At 38.8% G+C, this 18,882-nt stretch overlaps 2 protein-coding genes across 11 annotated transcripts in view; one reads left to right on the top strand and one right to left on the bottom strand.

Moving 5' to 3' along the window:
• The first annotated feature begins 1,616 nt into the window (after window positions 1-1,616).
• On the top strand, window positions 1,617-4,799 carry LOC124175917 (transmembrane protein 19). Of its 2 annotated transcripts, XM_046556563.1 has the most exons (7): window positions 1,617-2,135; window positions 2,477-2,587; window positions 2,683-2,970; window positions 3,306-3,410; window positions 3,659-3,874; window positions 4,008-4,199; window positions 4,584-4,799. In XM_046556563.1, exons 1-6 carry the CDS (start codon window positions 1,985-1,987, stop codon window positions 4,160-4,162), a joined length of 1,026 nt encoding a protein of 341 aa, XP_046412519.1. In that variant the 5' UTR covers window positions 1,617-1,984; the 3' UTR covers window positions 4,163-4,199; window positions 4,584-4,799. The 2 variants fall into 2 exon arrangements, with proteins under 2 accessions (XP_046412519.1, XP_046412518.1); XM_046556562.1 differs by having other exon boundaries at window positions 4,008-4,799.
• A 323-nt stretch (window positions 4,800-5,122) lies between these two features.
• Window positions 5,123-18,882, bottom strand: part of LOC124175915 (calcitonin gene-related peptide type 1 receptor-like) — a 156,960-nt gene continuing 143,200 nt past the window's right edge. For all 9 annotated transcript variants that reach the window (XM_046556558.1, XM_046556555.1, XM_046556560.1 and 6 more), the window contains 9 exons: window positions 14,956-15,062; window positions 13,245-13,336; window positions 13,024-13,150; window positions 12,649-12,875; window positions 9,452-9,622; window positions 9,235-9,358; window positions 8,997-9,038; window positions 8,704-8,787; window positions 5,123-7,616 (listed from right to left, as the gene is read on the bottom strand). In XM_046556558.1, coding sequence (XP_046412514.1) covers window positions 7,440-7,616; window positions 8,704-8,787; window positions 8,997-9,038; window positions 9,235-9,358; window positions 9,452-9,622; window positions 12,649-12,875; window positions 13,024-13,150; window positions 13,245-13,336; window positions 14,956-15,062 — 1,151 coding nt within the window. In that variant the 3' untranslated portion in view covers window positions 5,123-7,439. The remainder of the gene's footprint in view (window positions 7,617-8,703; window positions 8,788-8,996; window positions 9,039-9,234; window positions 9,359-9,451; window positions 9,623-12,648; window positions 12,876-13,023; window positions 13,151-13,244; window positions 13,337-14,955; window positions 15,063-18,882) is intronic.

Below are 18,882 nucleotides of genomic sequence, written 5' to 3'. Positions count from 1 at the left end.
AATCGCGGAGTGTATAGTGATAGTGAAGAATCTTGTCGTAAGTATTTATAAAACATGTGGATATAGTAAAAAAAAATGTTTTTTTCTGTTTTTCTTGTTTATTGTTACAAGACGATGAGCTAACTTTTTTTTAAAAGTATACCGAGAAATATTCAGTCTTCACTCGAACAAAATATTCATTTCAATAATTCCAGGTAGACAATTGATTTTGATTCAAGAAATGCATAATTTTCTCTTCAATCATAGTAATAATAGAGTAGAAGACTTTTCATGAATGTTGACGTTGGGCTTGGCACAGTTTTTGTCGGTGAATGCACTTTTGTCTTTGTGCTAATCGTAACTTCGTCCATTTTAGCTAATCAAATCTTTTGTCTGTTTCACATAACGAAACCTTTTGTCTGTTTCAGCTAACCAAACTTTTTCATATCATATCTTTTAATTGTTTCAGTTAATCATAACTTTTGACTATTTCAGGTAACCCAACCTTTTATCTGTTTCAGTTGACCAATCCTTTTGTCTGTTTCAGCTAATCAAATTTTTAGATTGTTTCAGCTAATCAAATCTTTTGTCCATTCGAGGTAAACAAATATTTTGACTTTTTCAGTTGATCAGACCTTTTGACTGTTTCAGCTAATCAAACTTTTTTACTGTTCCAGATATTCAAATCTTTTGTCTGTTCCTGCTGATCAAATCTTTTGTCTGTTCCTGCTGATCAAATCTATAATTGCATTTCCTATGAAACTTTTTTTACTACCATCTGAAGCGATTTCTGCTACGATTTCCGAAATAGTTAATAAAGCCTTAATAAATCCTACCAAAATCGAATTCAGATGTGTAAAATTACTGATTGGAGAAATATCGCATCTCAGGCGGCTTGGCAGTTTATCTTTTTTGAGGTGAAATGTTCCCTGACCTATATAATTTTTCATGGCACATCCCAATTCGAATTTTTCAGGACTTATCATGGGTCTGTTGACAATTATAAGGATTGTAGCAGAAATTGATTTCGATCTTAGTAATAAAATTCACGTTGGAATTACGTCAGTTCGTATTTTCGATGCATCCCGAGTATTCTTGACGTAACTTCTGTTACGAACATTAGTTTAAGTATTTTGAGTATTATTGTGTAAGAATGACGCGATTGGTTTATTCGTTGCGGATGGTGAAGCGTTTGTATAATCTTAGCCAATGAAAATTTTCCAGTCAATTTTGTTCCCAATCAGTCTTGCTGCAACAACATCATTTGTTAATATATTTGTGATTTATTTCTTTACGACCACTACGGTGGCATTTCGCCATGTTAAATACGTTCTGAATTATCCACTGAGCTGAAATTAGGCCGAAAATTAGTTTTAAAAACTTTTTCCTCGTTATTGGATGCCACAAAATCGTGGGCACCTCGCACTCACTTCGTCTGAAGGTACATTTTCATGCGCAGCAAACAGCTGGATGCAGCATGCTCGGATTGGTCGATTCACCAAAATCACGAGGCGTGAGACGCCACCGATTGGTGATTTTGGTGGATTAACCACTCGGAGCATGCTGCATTCAGCTGTTTGCCGCACAAGAAAATGTACCTTGATTAATGATTGCGTTTTTGAATTGAGCGTTGGCAACACTGACTGTCACGAAGGCAGCCGCGGAATCTCTACGTTGAAATGGTCAATCACGACGGTTAATCATTTGCAATGTCAATATTGCAGCGTAGTAATTGTAACGAATAAGCGGCGTATTAAAGAGCTGTATATCTGACACGTACTTTTACTACGTTGCGGCCTGATTATCTCGTCCACGATTATAGCCGTCGCTCTTTACCTTGGTTATAAGTTTAGCTGCTGTGAATTTGAAATTGTTAACCTAGTCTTGGCTGAACTGTGACAGAATTATTGTTAGATTAACAGATTTAGTTAAGGGTACAACGAAACTATAAATTAAACGTAAATCGAGGAGGCTGTTCCTCGAATTATGATAATTTCTCGCCAAAATGGTAGCAAGTCAGAAAAACAATGACGGGAAAACGAGGGTCTTAATGCCAGTTTTGCTATGTGCCTTTGCTATACCAATTTCTATGCTATTCTGGATCGTTAATGTGATTTACTCATTCTTGACACCAGATGTCGAACAACATACCGACGGTAATATTTTGCATAGTTAATTCGAGCCTGTTAGGCTTTCTACATAGTTTTCGCGCAGTATAGAATATATTTTCTACAAGCGACAATTAGGGGTGACTTTCTTCGATCTGAAACACTTGATTTTCCAATTTGCGAGGCATGTAGATATTTTTTTGTATCAGCTTCAATATCTGTGAATTTCAAGTCACCTAAATATAATTTGTTTATAAGTTTCTTTTTGTAATAGTACAATATGCTTTACTGTAACATCAAAAATATTCAACTTTAACTGGCTCTAGGAATGTTACAATTTAGATGCTTACACAAATTCTCAATAAATCTATGCCATCTTTTTTTGATAGGACAATCTGTCATTTCTCCTTGGAGATGGCTGACTGCAGTTGTAATCCCAATACTTTTTGCTGGTTGGGGTCTCAAGCGGAAAAGTTTGGATTTCAGCGGAGCTTTTCTAGGTAAAATATTTTGTCCGCGTGTCTGGATTCAACGAATTGAGTTGTCTTTCCCAAGTTTACGACCTTTATGTAGTTATCTCATGTATTTTGTGCAGGATTGTTCACAGGATTTATTCTCAGCATTACAAGTTACACGCACATCGCTTGTTTGATAGCTTTTTTTTTCACTTCTTCGAAAGCCACCAAGTTTCGATCTGATAAAAAGAAAAAATTGGAGGAAGAATTTAAGGAAGGTGGTCAAAGGAATTGGATACAAGTTTTATGCAATGGAGGAATGGCAACCCAATTAGCGTTGCTATACTTATTGGACGTTGGATGTGGAGAACGGCCAATCGATTTTGCAAAAGATTATAGGAGTTCCTGGCTATCGGTTGGAATATTAGGTATGTATTGTCCTGTACTCACTTTAGTTTCATCTTAGCGAATGTAATCACACGTCACCTTCAAAGTATTTCCAAGTTCAAGCAGTCCGCTGAAACCTGGTCATGTTTGTTTAGATACGTAGTTTATGATCGAGTTTCTTTAAACTAGCAAATTAAGTGAGAGCAAACTACGGCAGCCTTGAAATTATTCTTACATCAAGCTGAGATATTGCTTATTTTTCATTTATTCTGTTGAAGATTCACAGACTTCAGCAAGTTCGTGAAGACTGGTATCTGTTCAAATCGTAAGTTGCACATAGAGAAGGATTTGTTTGATATAGAAACTTTTTTTTCAGGTGCCTTTGCCTGTTGCAATGGTGATACATGGGCATCGGAACTTGGTACTGTGATTGGGGATTCGGAACCATTTTTGATCACCACAAGGGAGAGAGTTCCTAAAGGTTTTTTTCACTGTTGAATCGGTTTACCTGGAAGATATTTAATTTATCTTAGGATAAACGCGCTCTTCAGGAATTGTTTATTCTAAGTTGAAACACATCGAAATATGTTTACTTACATTAGTTCAAACAGGATATACCTAATTGGAGTTTCATTTAACAGGCGAAACATTCAAGTCTGAAAATTATTACTACTCTCAACTTGGTGTCAACCTTATTTCCTTCATTAATGGAAATATATTCAAATACAGGTACTAATGGTGGTGTTACTTGGATTGGGCTTTTGATGTCTCTAGCGGGTGGCCTAGTCGTAGGGCTATTCAATTATGTTGCAGTATTATACACTGTAGACACAGTCGTACTGCAACTGGCTGCACCCCAATGGCCAATCATTATTGCTGGTGGTTATGCTGGTCTCGCAGGCAGCGTACTTGATTCTATTCTAGGAGCCACTCTGCAGTATTCGGGTGAGTATTCATGTGTTACGTAATGTGGAAAAGTGGAAGCAAACTAAGCGACAAAATCAAGAGGAGATAGAAAAATTTCAGTTTGAGTTATATTTTCTTTATTTTCGTTTTTCGTTACATTTTCCGTGAGCAGGCTTAGATGAGACTGGCAAAGTTGTGGAACGCCCTGGGAAAGGTGTGAAGCATATTAGTGGTAGGCAAGTCTTTGATAATCATAGTGTCAATCTTTTATCGAGCATAGTAATGGCTCTGACTCTTCCAAGATTGGCGAATCTCTTTTGGCCTTGATGTCAGGGAAATAATTTATACTTGGAACATAAGTCTGGTACGTATAATAATACAAGGTTTATTCATCTTTGTCAAAGATGAAACTAACTTTATTAATTTCTTTACTCATGCTTTCATTTCCAAGTTTCATTGGTCATATGCTCTGTATAAACATGGACACAAAATTTTAATTATGCTTGTGGTAGAAAAAGTGCGGACAGAACAACTTAGTGTTCAAAAGTTGATGTCTGGTACTTGCGATATCAAACAACATTTTTTGAGAATTATTCAGACCAAAAGTTTGTTAGAAAAGTTTTAAATGCAGCTGTTTTATATTTAACTGGATAAAAATACCTACATTATACACGTCTAGTAAATAACCAACATTCGTATTCACCTCGACATACGTTGTAATGATGGAATAATGTTGAAATTAAAACAGGCATATAATTATGATCAACAGCTGTTGCAAACTATTGATTAAGCTGCAGGCAGCGTTGTTCGAGGATAATATCGATGAAACGTCGTATTGTATTCTTAACCATTCTTGCGTATATAATCATTAAATCGGCAGCAACAGACTCCCTGAAAAATGATTGTAAAAAATATTCGTGTAGCCTTGAATACGTGGACGAAATAAACTATTTTTCATTTTCTATTTGGATATTTTTGCCTCAACAAACTCATCAGTTGTTATAAAAAAAAGGTAGAGTGTGATAAGTAATAGCAAAGCGTATGTCTCATGATTATATTCAAAGTAGAACGGTGTTTAATGCGAGACTATAACAAGTAAAAAAAAACTGCTCTGGGCAATGTGCCATAACATGCATTACCTGACAACTAAAATGACAGTTCGATAAAGTCTAGTAGATGAATGAAACGGGATAATAAAAGATGAACATTCCATTTTGGAGAACAACGGTCATATTTATTTCGTACAGCTATATTGTGTGACAAATTACTTACTTGACATTCAATATTATATGTCGGAATAATATGTGCACATGTTTAGTTTACAGACAGTTGTATTTATTTTATATTTTATTCTTTTTTTTTTTTCCCCCCATTTTAAGTATACAAAGTTATTTACACGTATTACTTTGTGCTGTACAGAAAGATATACAGGCTAAAAACATTGATTTGTTTATTTTACAGTTATTTTTCTTGTTTGTGTATTTTATTTTATGTCCACGTTGTAATTATCACACCACGATAACGAACCAATAAGGTAAATTTGGTCTAATGGTTACCCAGGCCAAAGCAGATTTCCCTCTCTTAAGTAGACTGCCATCTTTGTTTTCATTTTCGTTCATTATTTTCTGCAGCGATCGTGATGTGTTCGATTGATAATTATGATATCATTATTAGTAATTATGGGTAGTTATAATTTTATTTTTATAACAATACACCTCATTAGTACACCAGATATATTCCTATATATGTATAACATGCGTAGTTTCGTTGATTTGTTCTTTTAACATTATTGTTAGGTTTTTCTCATTTCTTTTTTCTTTTTTTTTTTTTGTTTTTACGTATATAATTATATGAAAGATATATAATTTTATATATAATAAATTTACTTCATTCTGTATAAAAATTCCTTTTTTTTGTTATAATCTCTATATTTTTAGTGATATGACGAGTACGGAATCTTTGACATAGCGAATTGTTCTAAAGCTGAATTTGATACAGCGTGTAAGGTAGATAGATACACTGTTTTCTGGCTACTGCTCTATTTATGGGCAAATTTTTCAAGAACTTCATGATAACGAATGTGAATGAAAGTTCAAAGTCTGCGAACTAAACAGTCAACTTGCCAAACATGACGAGAAAAACTTGAGGTATCGTTCCGCCATTTAAAAATATTAAATTTTCAGGAACGTGTAGCCAAAATACGGTGCTTCGATCCTTTAGTGCAGGATTTTACAGTCGATGAATCTGTTGATACCGGTGAAAAAAAATAATTATATTTACTTTGTACAGTTCGTATTCAAAGCCTATTTTCATTTGTTTATATATTTATTTATTTATTTATTTACTTATTCTCTTTCACTATACCGTAGACAAGAAATCGTAATTGAGCACGAAATTGTAGGGGAGATCAGGTAAAAAATGGAACGTCAAATTTTGTTAACATTTCTTTTAAAAAATTCTCACTTGTTCCAAAATAAAAGGAATATTCTTTGTTGGCAGCTTAGAAAGTGGAATAATTCCCTTTGCTGTGAGTAAGCTGCAGGAATAGAAAGATGTCGATAGAATCAGTATATAACCATGTTATTTCCCTAAGTGCCCCATTTCGCCTCGGTCTTCCCTATAATGTCACTATACCCTTTGATGATCCGTATAATCCACCTTAATTAGAATCAAAAGTATGATTAGCAACATATCATGTAGTAAGTACCTTACACCAGAATCGAATTGAATTCATTCACTCAGGTTATACTTCGTTTTTAGATGAATCGAAAACTATATCGTCTCTCAGTTTCTGGACTGCAGTATTACCGTTTAAATATGATGAAATTTTGATTGGAAAATAGGAATTTGAGCTGATTTTTTCGGGAATTGCGTGACTTATTTTCGGTATAGAAAAATACATAACGATAACACATGATTATAATTCGACAATATAAATGCAACTTGATTGTTATAAAATGCTAGTTCGTTATTTTCAAACGATTACGTATAACGTGTAACAGAACGTAGGTATATAAGAAATGTACAACCCAATGCCGCAATATCTGACCTGAGAAACTCAAAATACAAATTCTGTGATTCCGACCTGGCTATGTAATATTAGACATACATACGTAGACACGTAATCGATTTGTCGCATGTACGTGAATTTGAGCTTTCGAAATCCTGCCGCACGCTCTCTAAACACGAATCAGTTACAAGTATACCACGGGTAAAAATCGGTGAGTGTAGACTGAAAATCATTGAAATATCGATGAAAAGTGACCGAATCGTCAGTGTACGTGTACTGATTTTTTCCAGCGGTACACTTATAACCGGGAATTATCGGAAGTTCACTGATTTAAATTTAGAGAGCTGTATTTGAGTTCGAAACCCCACAGTTTTAACGAAGTGAATTTTTGTCAACTGTAACTGTAACGATAATATTGGACTGGGGACAAAGTGATTTGGGCGACAATAAAAGCACGTCTCAACGTTGGGGTTTCAAAATAATTCAGCGATCATGATTGGGAGGGAGGGGGTTGAGAATTAAGCTAGGGTGATCCAGCGCCACAGGCAATTATAAATCCCTCTCGATCTTAGTCAGCCGTCCGTTGGGTAGTAATCAGCACTGGCTCTGGTATTGGTTGAAGTCGTTCGCCGAGTCGTTGCGTTTTATGAGAACCTGGAGGTGGTTGCTACTTCCTCGACGCGCGGCGGCCGTGCTGGATCCCGCGGACTCCTGCGGATCCACCCCCGCCGCCGACTGATAGTCACACCTTCTCCTCTCCCGCCATCGGACCTGCGGTCGATCGGACAAACTGAAACAGTCAACACCCCAAAATGGACTCGACTCGGGCGATGCCATTGGCACGATACGGACGACGATCGATCACCCCTTCGAACGAATCACCGATACAATTTCCCGAAATTTAAGCGTCGAGGAAACGCGGGGCTGGAGAAACCCCGCGCGTCATTGTCAGTTCTGTTAATCACGTTGACTGATTGTCATTTGATTAAAACCGTACAAAAATTAGCACTCTGCGGTTACGTGAAAAACGTGCGAGCGAGTTAGAAAAACTTGGCCACGTCGATTGGCTTACTTACAATCGTTCGGTATCTGTAAATTATCATGCCTGGGTTTTTGTTTTTTTATATCTTGCAACCCTTGTCAATTTTTTCAACCATTATCAAATCTGTTAGTGCTTAGTTGAGTTAGTCCGCATTGCACCATTGACGATACAAATTTCATGTAATACAAATTCACGTGACAATTGCATAGGTATACTGTTGGAATGAATTTCATGCGAATGTTCATGCCTGCGAAGATCCGTTTCTTGTTCAGTTGTTCTTACGAAATTAACACGTGTTCATAGTTGAGTTTACGCTTCGTTTCGTTTACGCTCGTGTCAATTAGATGGAACGAACAAGAATTTGTTCCAATTTACAGACGACGGAAGAGTAAAAACGACTTGCGATACGGACCTTGATGATAAAAACTAAGTATTTAATTTCTGTCAATGCTTCAAAGATAATATTTTAGTTCTTAGCATTCACCACACAACATCCAAATAAATTGTTATAAGGTCAATCGGATTTTTTTCTTCAACAGTCTACGTATGGATTGTTAGATACAATAATAAGGAACCGGATGGAATCACAGAGTGATTGTAATAAATACGATATAAGGGATCGATGTTGCAGAATCGTCTGATATTTTTGTGTTACTCGAGAGATTCGTCATAATATAGTTGTAAGTTAGTTTCAGATTTCCAGGCAGACGATCCTGCTGTATTGATTCGGGAAATGCATTACGGGTATTAGTTCAGAGGTATAGGTTTAGGGAGCATTTTTCTATCCGTCACTCATCTTCCTGGGAGATATCTTACCGAGACGGTTGTTGCTGTACATGAGTTTGCCCTCTTTCTGACGAACGCTGTTCCCTCCCACTTCCGTTTGAACTGAGTTATCACCTGCCGAGTATATCGCAGACATACATATTAAGCTAATGCGAATTCTAGAATTCAGATGTACCTACATTGACGTTGTGTATCGTATAACATTTGCATCGTAGTTACAATATTACAATATTATTGTCCTTTGGTCGTATACAGATTTATGGAGATTGAATAACTTGACGTTGAAACGTAATACGCACGTAGCTAGGTCAATCAGGACTTACCTCGCCGTTGCAGAAACAGAACAGGATTGCGACACAGAGACCCTAAAAATTATTAGTGATTTCATGTAGTTACAAGTTCCATGGATTTTATTTCATTACGAACTCATGTTGATATAATTAAAGGTTGATTATACGGCGGTGCGTTTGAATTTCTGTTTTATCTTGAAATCATTCGTGTCCTTAATTTTTGAATTTCGGCTAATTCGCGAAAAATTACAAGAATTAATTGAACTCTCACTTGAAAAGATGCGGTAATGGCAGAGATGATCTCGTAGGCTTGTTCCCATGGATGGCCTTTCGGCGGGCGGAACGGAATGACCAAGTAATGAAGCCCTAGCAGTGGAACCAGAAGTAGCGTCGCCCTTGAAAGAGATGAACGCACGGAAATATTATGACACGTCATTAGAATTTTATCGCGTCTTTTTATTATCACGTCGATTGTGAAAAATAGACACCTGAAAGCCTGCAGCATTGATCTCGATGGTCTTGTTCCGATCGCAGGACCGGCACGGAGTTTCGTCAAAAGAACGCGAACGATGTTACAAAGGAATAGAAGATTCAACAACGTCGAAACGCAGACCGGATAGATGAGAACATTCGCGTAATTTCCCTCGTTGATCCAGCACCTGGAACGAAACAATTTATTATTATTCGCAAGGTACGGCACAAAGAGGATATTTCAGCTTGAAGCACGAAATGTACATACGGACGTCGCTTTGATCTTTCAGCGGAAAACGTTAGGTAGTCGTAACACGATCAAGAAAATGAATATTCGCAAAATTACCCGCGTGTACCTGATGCTCGTTATTATTTTGAAAGTAGAATTACATTAGAAAGTAATTTATCGTCTAGATGCAGTTGAATGATTTGTAGATCTCAAAATTTCTCTTGTACATTTAAATAAAACATAGGCTGACTGCGAGCTTAGTCGATGAAATATTAGGCAAGTCCGTAAACTCTTATTGAGTCAAAAGTGGAATTACCTTATATTTTTAATTACAATCGAAATGTAAAAATACAGATTTAGAGCGTTATATTTTTGCCGACTTTTTAAACAAACTTTATTCGCTGACGGTTAAAATTACGCGCTCAGGCGTGGAATCAACATAAATTATCGAGTGTATTATACCTACTGGGAAATTGAAAAAAGTGTTAAAGCGAATATATTTTCCTAACAGAGTTCCGTAAGATGTGTGAATCTGATAAAAAGTACGGATTTTTATGGGTACAGCAGCCTCACGCCTTATACATTATGTGCTGGGTTGAAATATACGCAGAGGCATTCGTCATCTCGGCTATATACGTATATATATGTATATACATATACCTACATATACCTGTATCGGGCGGGTATAAAGCGGAATTTAAATTGGATGAGAAATTGAAAGTAAAAGTTTTAAATGTTTCTCGAGAAGCGTACTTTTCCATAAGAATAAAGGCTTGAGGATGTATTCGCTATACATTCTCAACAAAAAGTGAGTCTCGTCGACGATATTGAATACTTTGTGATAAGATAAAAATCGGAAAAAATTAATCACAGTAAAGACGATAAAAAAATTGAATTTCGATAATAATGATGCCCAAAAGTTTTTAACTAATTGCTTAAACAGAACATTGTTCAACAAATTTTTAGGGAATATTTTATTTTTGTCACGTGAAATGAATTCGTTGATCATTCTGAATGAACACACGAATTTTTAAACAGTTTTCTCATTATTTTGAAATTTGTAAAGGCTGTATTTACGAAACTATTCGTTCAATGCCCCGAAAACTTCTTACCTGCAGCGTAAAACTTATCCAAAATTCACGATTTTTTCTCCATTTTTCGAAATGAAAAATTTATGGAAACGGAAATTCTGTAACAATGAGAAAATTCTTTAAAAATTCACGTGTATTCAGAAAAGTCACCGAATTCATCTCACATGACAAAAAAAAAAAAATCATTCCCTGTGAATTTGTTAAACAACGTTTTGTTTAAAGAATTTGTGACTAACTTTTGGGAATAATCTTTATTGAAATTTAAGTTTCTTATCGGCTTTATTGCGGTTGATTCTTTTCCGATTTTTATCCGATTACAAAGTATTCAATATCGTCGACGAGATTCACTTTTGCTTGCGGATGTATAGCCAGTACATCCTTAAGCGGGGAGCGTATTATGTATGTATGTACACATATATGTATATACTTTTTGGCACCCAAACCGGATGCCCTCGCGGGATGCGACAACTTTTCTCAACCCCCGTTGACTTCGAGGGTCGTTAAGCCTCGAATCATCCGTTTATTACGAGAAAGATCGTCTCCGTAGAGGTTTTAGGTCGACGATGCGTCACGTATACGCATCTATAATATTAAAGTCTACGCCGGACCAGATCGAACCGAGTTTTCGCTGATTTGGTGCGAGCTGATTTGGAATTGGCAGCCGCTTTTCCGTTCGACGATTTTTCACCCTCGGTCCAACTTTATTTCATTCTGTTTGCCTCCCCCCCCCCCCCCGCTATTTCTATCACCCGCGCACATTTGTTACCGCGTCACCCTCTGATTGATGAAGTTCCTGAGGGGTTACCAACCAGACTGAGCAACAAGGCAAAAGGTATAAGATTCCGCACGTAATTCATCACGCAGCGAATCTTTATATTTATAAATTGTATAGAAAAATATTCGCTGTTGCATTGAAAGTATTCCATCAAATCTCGTCTATTATACGGTGGCACAGCTTTCTTACCCGTTTTCAATGCCAGCAGCTGTCACGAGTGATGAATATGTTTACTTAAAACTACGCAGGAGCAGCTTTAATGTGCAATGCACTTAATGCCGACCCGTGGCTATAAAGTGCAGACCATGCATCGTGAGGCAACGGTCAAGGGATTAAGCTGGTTATCGCTGTAGGGTAAAACTCTTGGCGGGATCGCTTCCGCTGCGGTTTGCATCGATAACGTTATGCTTCCTAGGTAGATGCGCGCGAATTTAACGTTCAAACAGTTTGCTTTGCTTAGCACCGAGGTGATTCCGTCCTTTCGAAATTGGATCTTGAAACGCGACGCTGCTGCTGCTGATGCTGATGCTGCTGCTGATGCTGCTGTCGCTGCAGCATTGTGTATCAATTAAACTGCGGTATATACCAACATCGTGTGCTTGCAAGCCGAGCGGCGATGCTCTCTGCACGCGTAATACCCCGATGTTGGTCTGTCAAACCAAAACCGCTATGTCTATGTACTCGACTATTCGCTGTGATCGATGCATGTTTACCCGTATATCCCGCACGCACCGCATACCCGGCATTTGAATACAACAAGTACGCCGTGCTTGTAGAGAAGTTGCGCGAAAACCACGTGATCGATGCATCGCATCGCATTCTTTTAGTTTGAATTTACTACTCTCGAGCTGTTGTACAAACTGAAATTCTAAGTGAATTTATACTCTTGCCATTATTTACTTTGGAGATAAATAGCGTTGGATACGGGTTTTACGCTGAAACTAAATATATTGCCGGTATAAAATCGCAGGTGGGGTCACGGCGGCCATTTTTATTACGCGCGAGAGGTTTTACACGCGCAATTTGGACGTACAGGATCGTTATCGCATTACAGAGAAAAAGTACATCGAGGAAATAACAGTGTAGAGAGAAATCGAAAGAAGTGTATGAGGTACAAACTGTGAGCTGTCCGCAAGGTCATTACTGGTGCCTCTTAGGATGGCGTAGGTAATAACGATGATGGCTGGTAAGGGCCATCCCAATCCCATCAGCCACTTGACCAGTTTATGCTCGCTTGTGAACGCGCTTACGAGTAGGGTGTGCAAGTAGAATCCCTCGCACAGCATCCATGCGTAATTCGTCAATAGGAAATAATGAAGTATCATGTGCAGGAGTCTGCAGCCGATCTGAGGAGGGAGGAACGTGCTTTATGAGTTTAATTTCAGTTTTATTCGATAAACGAGCAATCGTCGGTTAGCTCAAGAGCAATAATACCGATTGCGGTATATATTATATTTAGGTTGGCACGTATGCCATTAAACGATGACAGTTTACCCCATTTTCGAAGAGAGTCGGTGTATTGGCGGCAACGGTGCCGTACCAAATCAACCATAGCGCGTTGTTAACGGCGAACGATGCGAAGAGATTCATGTGCAACGTAATTCTTGCGCATCTCAACGACCTGTAACGTTTAAAGTAAAATTGAATTTTCTTTACCTTGCCACTGTAGAGAATCGAGGCGTAAACTGGTTAAATTGGCGAAATGCTCAACTTACCGGAAGTAAGTAAGGATTGCCAGGGACAAGAGAAGAGCGACCAGTGATATCGTGTATCCGGTTTCGTAGATGGTGTTCAGGCGCTGCTGCCACTGTAATAAAAAATTAAAAGAATAACAAAGTCGATGTCTGTACAAATGTAAAGATGCGTTGCATCTACGAATTTTTAGAACACGACAGGTGAGCGATAAAAAAAACAAAATCAAATAACCCAACACGTCCCCGATCTGACATTCAACATTCTCTGCACTCGTAACCCGGTTTTCACCTTCTCTTTGATGTATCCAAACACGTCGCACAATCTGAAAGTAGTTCAGGTCTAAACGGTGAAAAGACTTGACACTCCGAGTTCTTTTGAAATTGCATGCTTGATACGAAGAGCTTTCTTTTCAAGTAAGCAAAATCGAAATGAAAAACGACGGGAACGTTTAATTCCGTTACATACAGTGTCGTGTCCTTCTAATTCGAATACGATTCAACAATTTAATCTCAAAACACGTGTATCAAATTAGTATTTTCGAGTATAATACATTGTATACAAAAATGTATCAAACGTATTGTAATCTCATTTTATTCGCTGTCGTCATAAAAACACAAGGGAAAATCTTGAGAATCAATTCCGAAAGAAAAAGAGGCCCGCTGACGTTGGTGTGTTAAAAATTCCCATATACCTTCGTGAATTTAAAAATTCTGATCAATCAAATTGTTCGCTGCGGGGTATATGTTATTATGTACATTTAATATACAAAGACTCGTACAGTGAAATAGGGGTGTTGCCGTTGACAACATTCCTGAGGGTTTTCCCCAGGGACGAAAAAATTCCCTTCGCAAATAACTTCCACCTAATGAATTATGCAAGCTAGTAACGTATAAATATTTCGCCGTCGTCTACAGGTTGACATTGTCGTGTCGTGTTTTCCATGTAGCGATGCTGGTGGAGTCGTCTCGTCGTCGAGATGCGATGCAGGACTATGGCGGAATTACGTTACGCTTATCCTCGTAGGTATCTACTTGCCTTTTTGCATGGCAAAAGATACGTGGGGAGGGAATTTTCAGCATCAAGAGAGATTTTCCCCCTCACAGCAATGAGCCAATCTCTTCTTGTTCCACGAGATATACCGTCTAACGACGGGAATGAAGGGAAAAAGGAAATAGAATAGTTGGAGACGAAACTAACACAGCGATGTCGTACGTAGTTAATGGTAGGATTACACGGGCAGAGGAGGAAGAGCGAATTTTGCGGAAAGAAGGTTGATTATATTTGGCCAAGTTTTTTTTGATTCCTTTTTTTTACATCTCCTTACGCAGATGCGCAGGTTCAGTCCGGAAATCAGAAGTTACTGTAAGAGGATCGCTAGCGTTACATCAAACTAATGAACAGAGGAAAGTGGTGGATTGCACGAGTGCTTCAGGAAGAGTTTTCATATTTTAGGGAACGAGAGAGATCTGCGCCGCTGTCTGTGCAATCAGAGGGTGGAATATTTCACCGCAAAGCTTTTGAATTTTTTACGGGAATATACAGGATATAGGTGTATGTGTGAATAGAAACCGAATTCTTTGGCGTAGAAATTATTAACGGGCTTCAATTATTCACGGTCACAAATCCGCAACTTCCAAATTGTGTCAGGAAAACTTTATTTCTTATACTAAGGTAATTTTCTTTTGCTGTCAAAAGTTTAATTATAAAACAATAGAAGATTATTGTACTCACACTGAGATCTTCCATGTTCACGCAGGTTGTATAATTGCTCCATATTTGCTGGGATTCCGGATGCTTGAACCAGGTACCATTCGCCTCGCAATCCTTGTGCGCGAAACCTGTAAAAACATTAAATAGAAGAAAAACATTGGTTGGACGCTTGAAGATTTGAGGGTGAATGTAATTCATAACAATCGCGCAAATTCGTATAGAAAATAAATTTACGTTACAATTGGAAGTCTGATGAGAATTTTCGAAAATTCGCAAAGAAGTTCGTTCGAGGTTTGCAAAGATATTTTCAAGAAAGTTTCACGACCTACATGCTTACTATTCATTTCTGCATGAAACTTTTCTCTCTGAAAAATCCTTGGAACAATTCTAACGAGGACTATCTTTACAAATGTATTAATGTCAACGTGCGAATTAGCATGAGGAAACAGGTAGAGTTTTTTAAATTCAATTTTTGAACCTAGGTATTCATTGTTAGCGAAATGAGTAATAATTAAATTATCGTGCGTATGGGGGAATATCGGGCGATTCGATCAAAACTGTTTGTCCTTTCACTGTCAGCGGACGGTATCGACATTGTGCAGTGGCGAACAAGCGGCGCGTCTTTTAGCCGGGGCTCGAAGAGGCGCCGTAGAAGGCGAGGTCTCGTTGTCCATTAACCCTCACAACCAGACGAAGGAAGCGCATTGTGCAACGGAGGAAACGCTGCGTCGTCCTCACATCAGCAAGGAGTACGGGGAGGAGGACAGACTGCGTCACGGACCACAGCGCAGCTCGGGGGAAAATTAATAACAATCTGTCCAACGTCTGCAGCGCACCATAGGCGATGTTGTTCGCTATAAGCTTCGGTAAATTGTCTAAGGACACGCTTCGACCCCGTTATCACAGATTGATACTTTGATGGGGAAATGAAAAAAATTTCTCTCTGTTTCTTTGTTCCGTCTTCGGTTGGCTGGGTTATTTTTAAAAATAATTAATTGCGAGAATATAGATACCTCTAAGCTTGCCCGGGAAATTGGAAGGAGAGATGCAGAAGAGAAGAGAAGTGTAGAAGAGAAATACCTACGTCAATGCGACCACGTATCGTGTACGATTGGTGTGGTGGAATTTTTTTTACCCTCTAGAAAGAAAAAAAAAAAAAATATGATGTTAGAAAAAAGGAGATAATGTAATCGGTAAAGTGGATCAAGCCTGGTGGAAAGCGGTTGAGTTGAGGGTGGAATGGCCAATGCACGGACATGGTGTCCAATACACTGAAACGAAAATGGGTTGAGTAAAGTGGCCTGAAGGGTCCAGAGTCTGCTCGCGTTCTGATCTGTACCAATAAGGATAGTGCTTGGAATTCTGTTCACTTTCCAGGGTTATCCGAAGTAATTTCAAGGCTATACGTCTGTCTAGAGTTGGAGTCGCGGCTCAGAGGAAGATGCGAAAGGTTTTTGAGGGCCAGTCGCGATGCGAAGGGGAGATTAAAGGATCCAGTCAAAGTTTCGTTCGCGTTGGATGTAGTAATTTCTGCATGCCGGTGAAACCGCTCAATATTTACCAACTCCGTTTGTTTGGCTCGAATATGCGTTACATGTATATATATATGTATATATATATATTCAATGGCTCTTCATTGATTATAAATTTATTCCACAAATTTCGTGAGACTTGATAATCCACGAAACATCGAAGAAATCTCTGGCGCGGTTACCGCGAGAATTAATGATCGCGGGAAATCTCCGATGCGGAATTTTCTTCCATAAGATAGAAAGGTATAATTCTTTGGTTATCAATTCAGGGTATGTAGGTAATGGGGCATACCGTGTTGCTGAAGATTAGCGCAATAGCCCAGAACGGTTTCACCTATACATCTGTTGGAAACATGCGCCTCTTTCGTGCGATGCACCGCCTGTCTATCCGTATCCATATAAGTAATTGCTACAATTTGTTTGGCCGAGTAATGGAACGGCAACATTTGTTCGACGCCCTCTCTTATTCCTCGACCCCGTTATACACCAGAAACCGGGAAGACGGGACATGTTTGACATACGATTTCTGGTGTACCCGAAGGTGGGTCTGATCGTAAAAAATTGCGAGTATAATTTCAATTGGCAAACCGTCATCTGCTTCTTTATCGAGGAGCTTAAATTACAAGTGTCACGCAGCTGGTGATACGCGGTTTTTGTTACAGCTTATGCTCGTGTCGATTTGAAACTAATTGCAGTGAAAATGAGCGTGGTTCTTCTATCCTCCAGCTATTGAACGCGTACGCGCAATCTATTTCGTCAGGAAGGCGCGTTGTTGAAACTGCATTGGTAGTTGTGTACACCGGGCAATTTACCGTATTAGCGATGAGTATTGATTGCGGTGTGAGTGACCTACCCGGTTCGCACCCTCCGCGTGCATCGCGTTGAATATATTTGATCCCATGGTGGAATTTTCGAATATACCTGTAACCGTCCATTCACCGTGTCAAACCTGCTTCCGGCGATAAAACACTCGCGGTCGTTATACCGAACAAAAGTATCATCCACTTCAACCCATGCACGTCTTTTTCACGCGCATTTCGCCATTCATATCTGCAACTTGTTGAATTGCGATATGAAAACCGTTTTATCTTTTCAATGGATATCGATAAGTTACACGGTCCACGTCTTTGGACTTTGTGAAATTTTGAAATTTCACTCAAGGACGATAATTCGAATCTCGTTCTAGGCATGGTTTTTTGCACGGTAAGTGGTTCGAGGATTGAATAAAACGGAAGTTTTACACGCGGATAATTCGAGAGCGGAAGTCTGATACCTACGGAAGCGTTTTTCCCCGCATGTATATGCCTGTCGCGTCTTAACGGCCGCGAGTTAACCGCCGTCCTCAAGAAGGCCGTTTCCATACCTGCAGATGCTTTTTCCGCAATCCCATCCTCGGCGGTTTTTTCATGCACTTCTGCAGTACCCCTGAATCTCGTCGCCTTACATTCGCGCGTCCTTTATAAATAATTTACCGAGCCTTTTAACACCGGGATCCTTTTAACAGCTGTAAAATTGTGCGTGTAATGCAATAAGCTCAACGAGCCGCTGCGGCTTTGCAAGCTCGCATCACGCGGTGTGTCGGAACGCTTTACCCGAATCGAGCCGAGTTCAACCCTCTCTCCTTTTGCGGTTATACGGTTATTTCCGGTTGAGTAAAATCTCCGGATAGGATCTGTACGTTTGCATTGCTCCAAGTCAAATTTACCTCGATTTCAGACAGAGAGCTCGATCCTTCGAAATTGCATGAGTTTTCACCATTTTCCAACCCCGACGTCATACGCCATGTGATCCATCCGGGTTTACATTTCAAACGAGTTTCAAAGTAAACTATATACGAATCCGAAATAGATCAGGACAGTTTCCATCCGCATTAGCATTGAATGAACTTTTCTTTCAGAAGCTCCTGAGAGAAGTCAATTTCGATCTTATACCTACTATTTGGCCGATACGAACTTCGGTATAAATAAACACTCGTACATGCATACATCTATATATATGTATATACACAGTAAACGCTGTATGAAGAGCGAGTATTTAAGGTATCTCAGTTATCTGTTACTCTGCACTGCGGCAAGGGACGCAAACGTTCCATTTTACTCAACGTGCAGACAGACGTATCAATGTGGCCGAGTGAACGATTCTTTGTTGCATGGCTTTGATGGATTAAACGATAACTGGGAGAAAAATTTTTTTTTCTTTCTTTCTTTTTTTTTTAACGCACGACATGCCGCTTGGCTTAACCAGGCTCAACGCGACGTGCTTCATTCGCCGATGAAATTCCCGAGAGAGTCAGGAATTCCACAATTGAGCGTGAATTTTGAGAAAAATATACGGGGAGGAAATATTACGCGTCTGATTTTCACAGTGCAACGAAAGTACTCAACGCCGTCTATTTGAAAATATGAATATGTTCTTT

This window comes from Neodiprion fabricii, chromosome 2, assembly GCF_021155785.1.
Source record: "Neodiprion fabricii isolate iyNeoFabr1 chromosome 2, iyNeoFabr1.1, whole genome shotgun sequence".
Lineage (NCBI taxonomy): Eukaryota > Metazoa > Arthropoda > Insecta > Hymenoptera > Diprionidae > Neodiprion > Neodiprion fabricii.
Note: the sequence above shows the minus strand (reverse complement) of the source record. Positions and strands in the feature narration are given on the sequence as shown.

What these genes read in the sequence shown, in the direction of transcription:
- LOC124175917 (XM_046556563.1), top strand. Translation starts at nt 1,985, where the DNA reads ATGGTAGCAAGTCAGAAAAACAATGACGGGAAAACGAGGGTCTTAATG. An exon ending in TGTCGAACAACATACCGACG is followed by an intron (nt 2,136 to 2,476) that starts GTAATATTTTGC and finishes TTTTTTTGATAG; the next exon opens with GACAATCTGTCATTTCTCCT. An exon ending in AGCCACTCTGCAGTATTCGG is followed by an intron (nt 3,875 to 4,007) that starts GTGAGTATTCAT and finishes TTCCGTGAGCAG; the next exon opens with GCTTAGATGAGACTGGCAAA.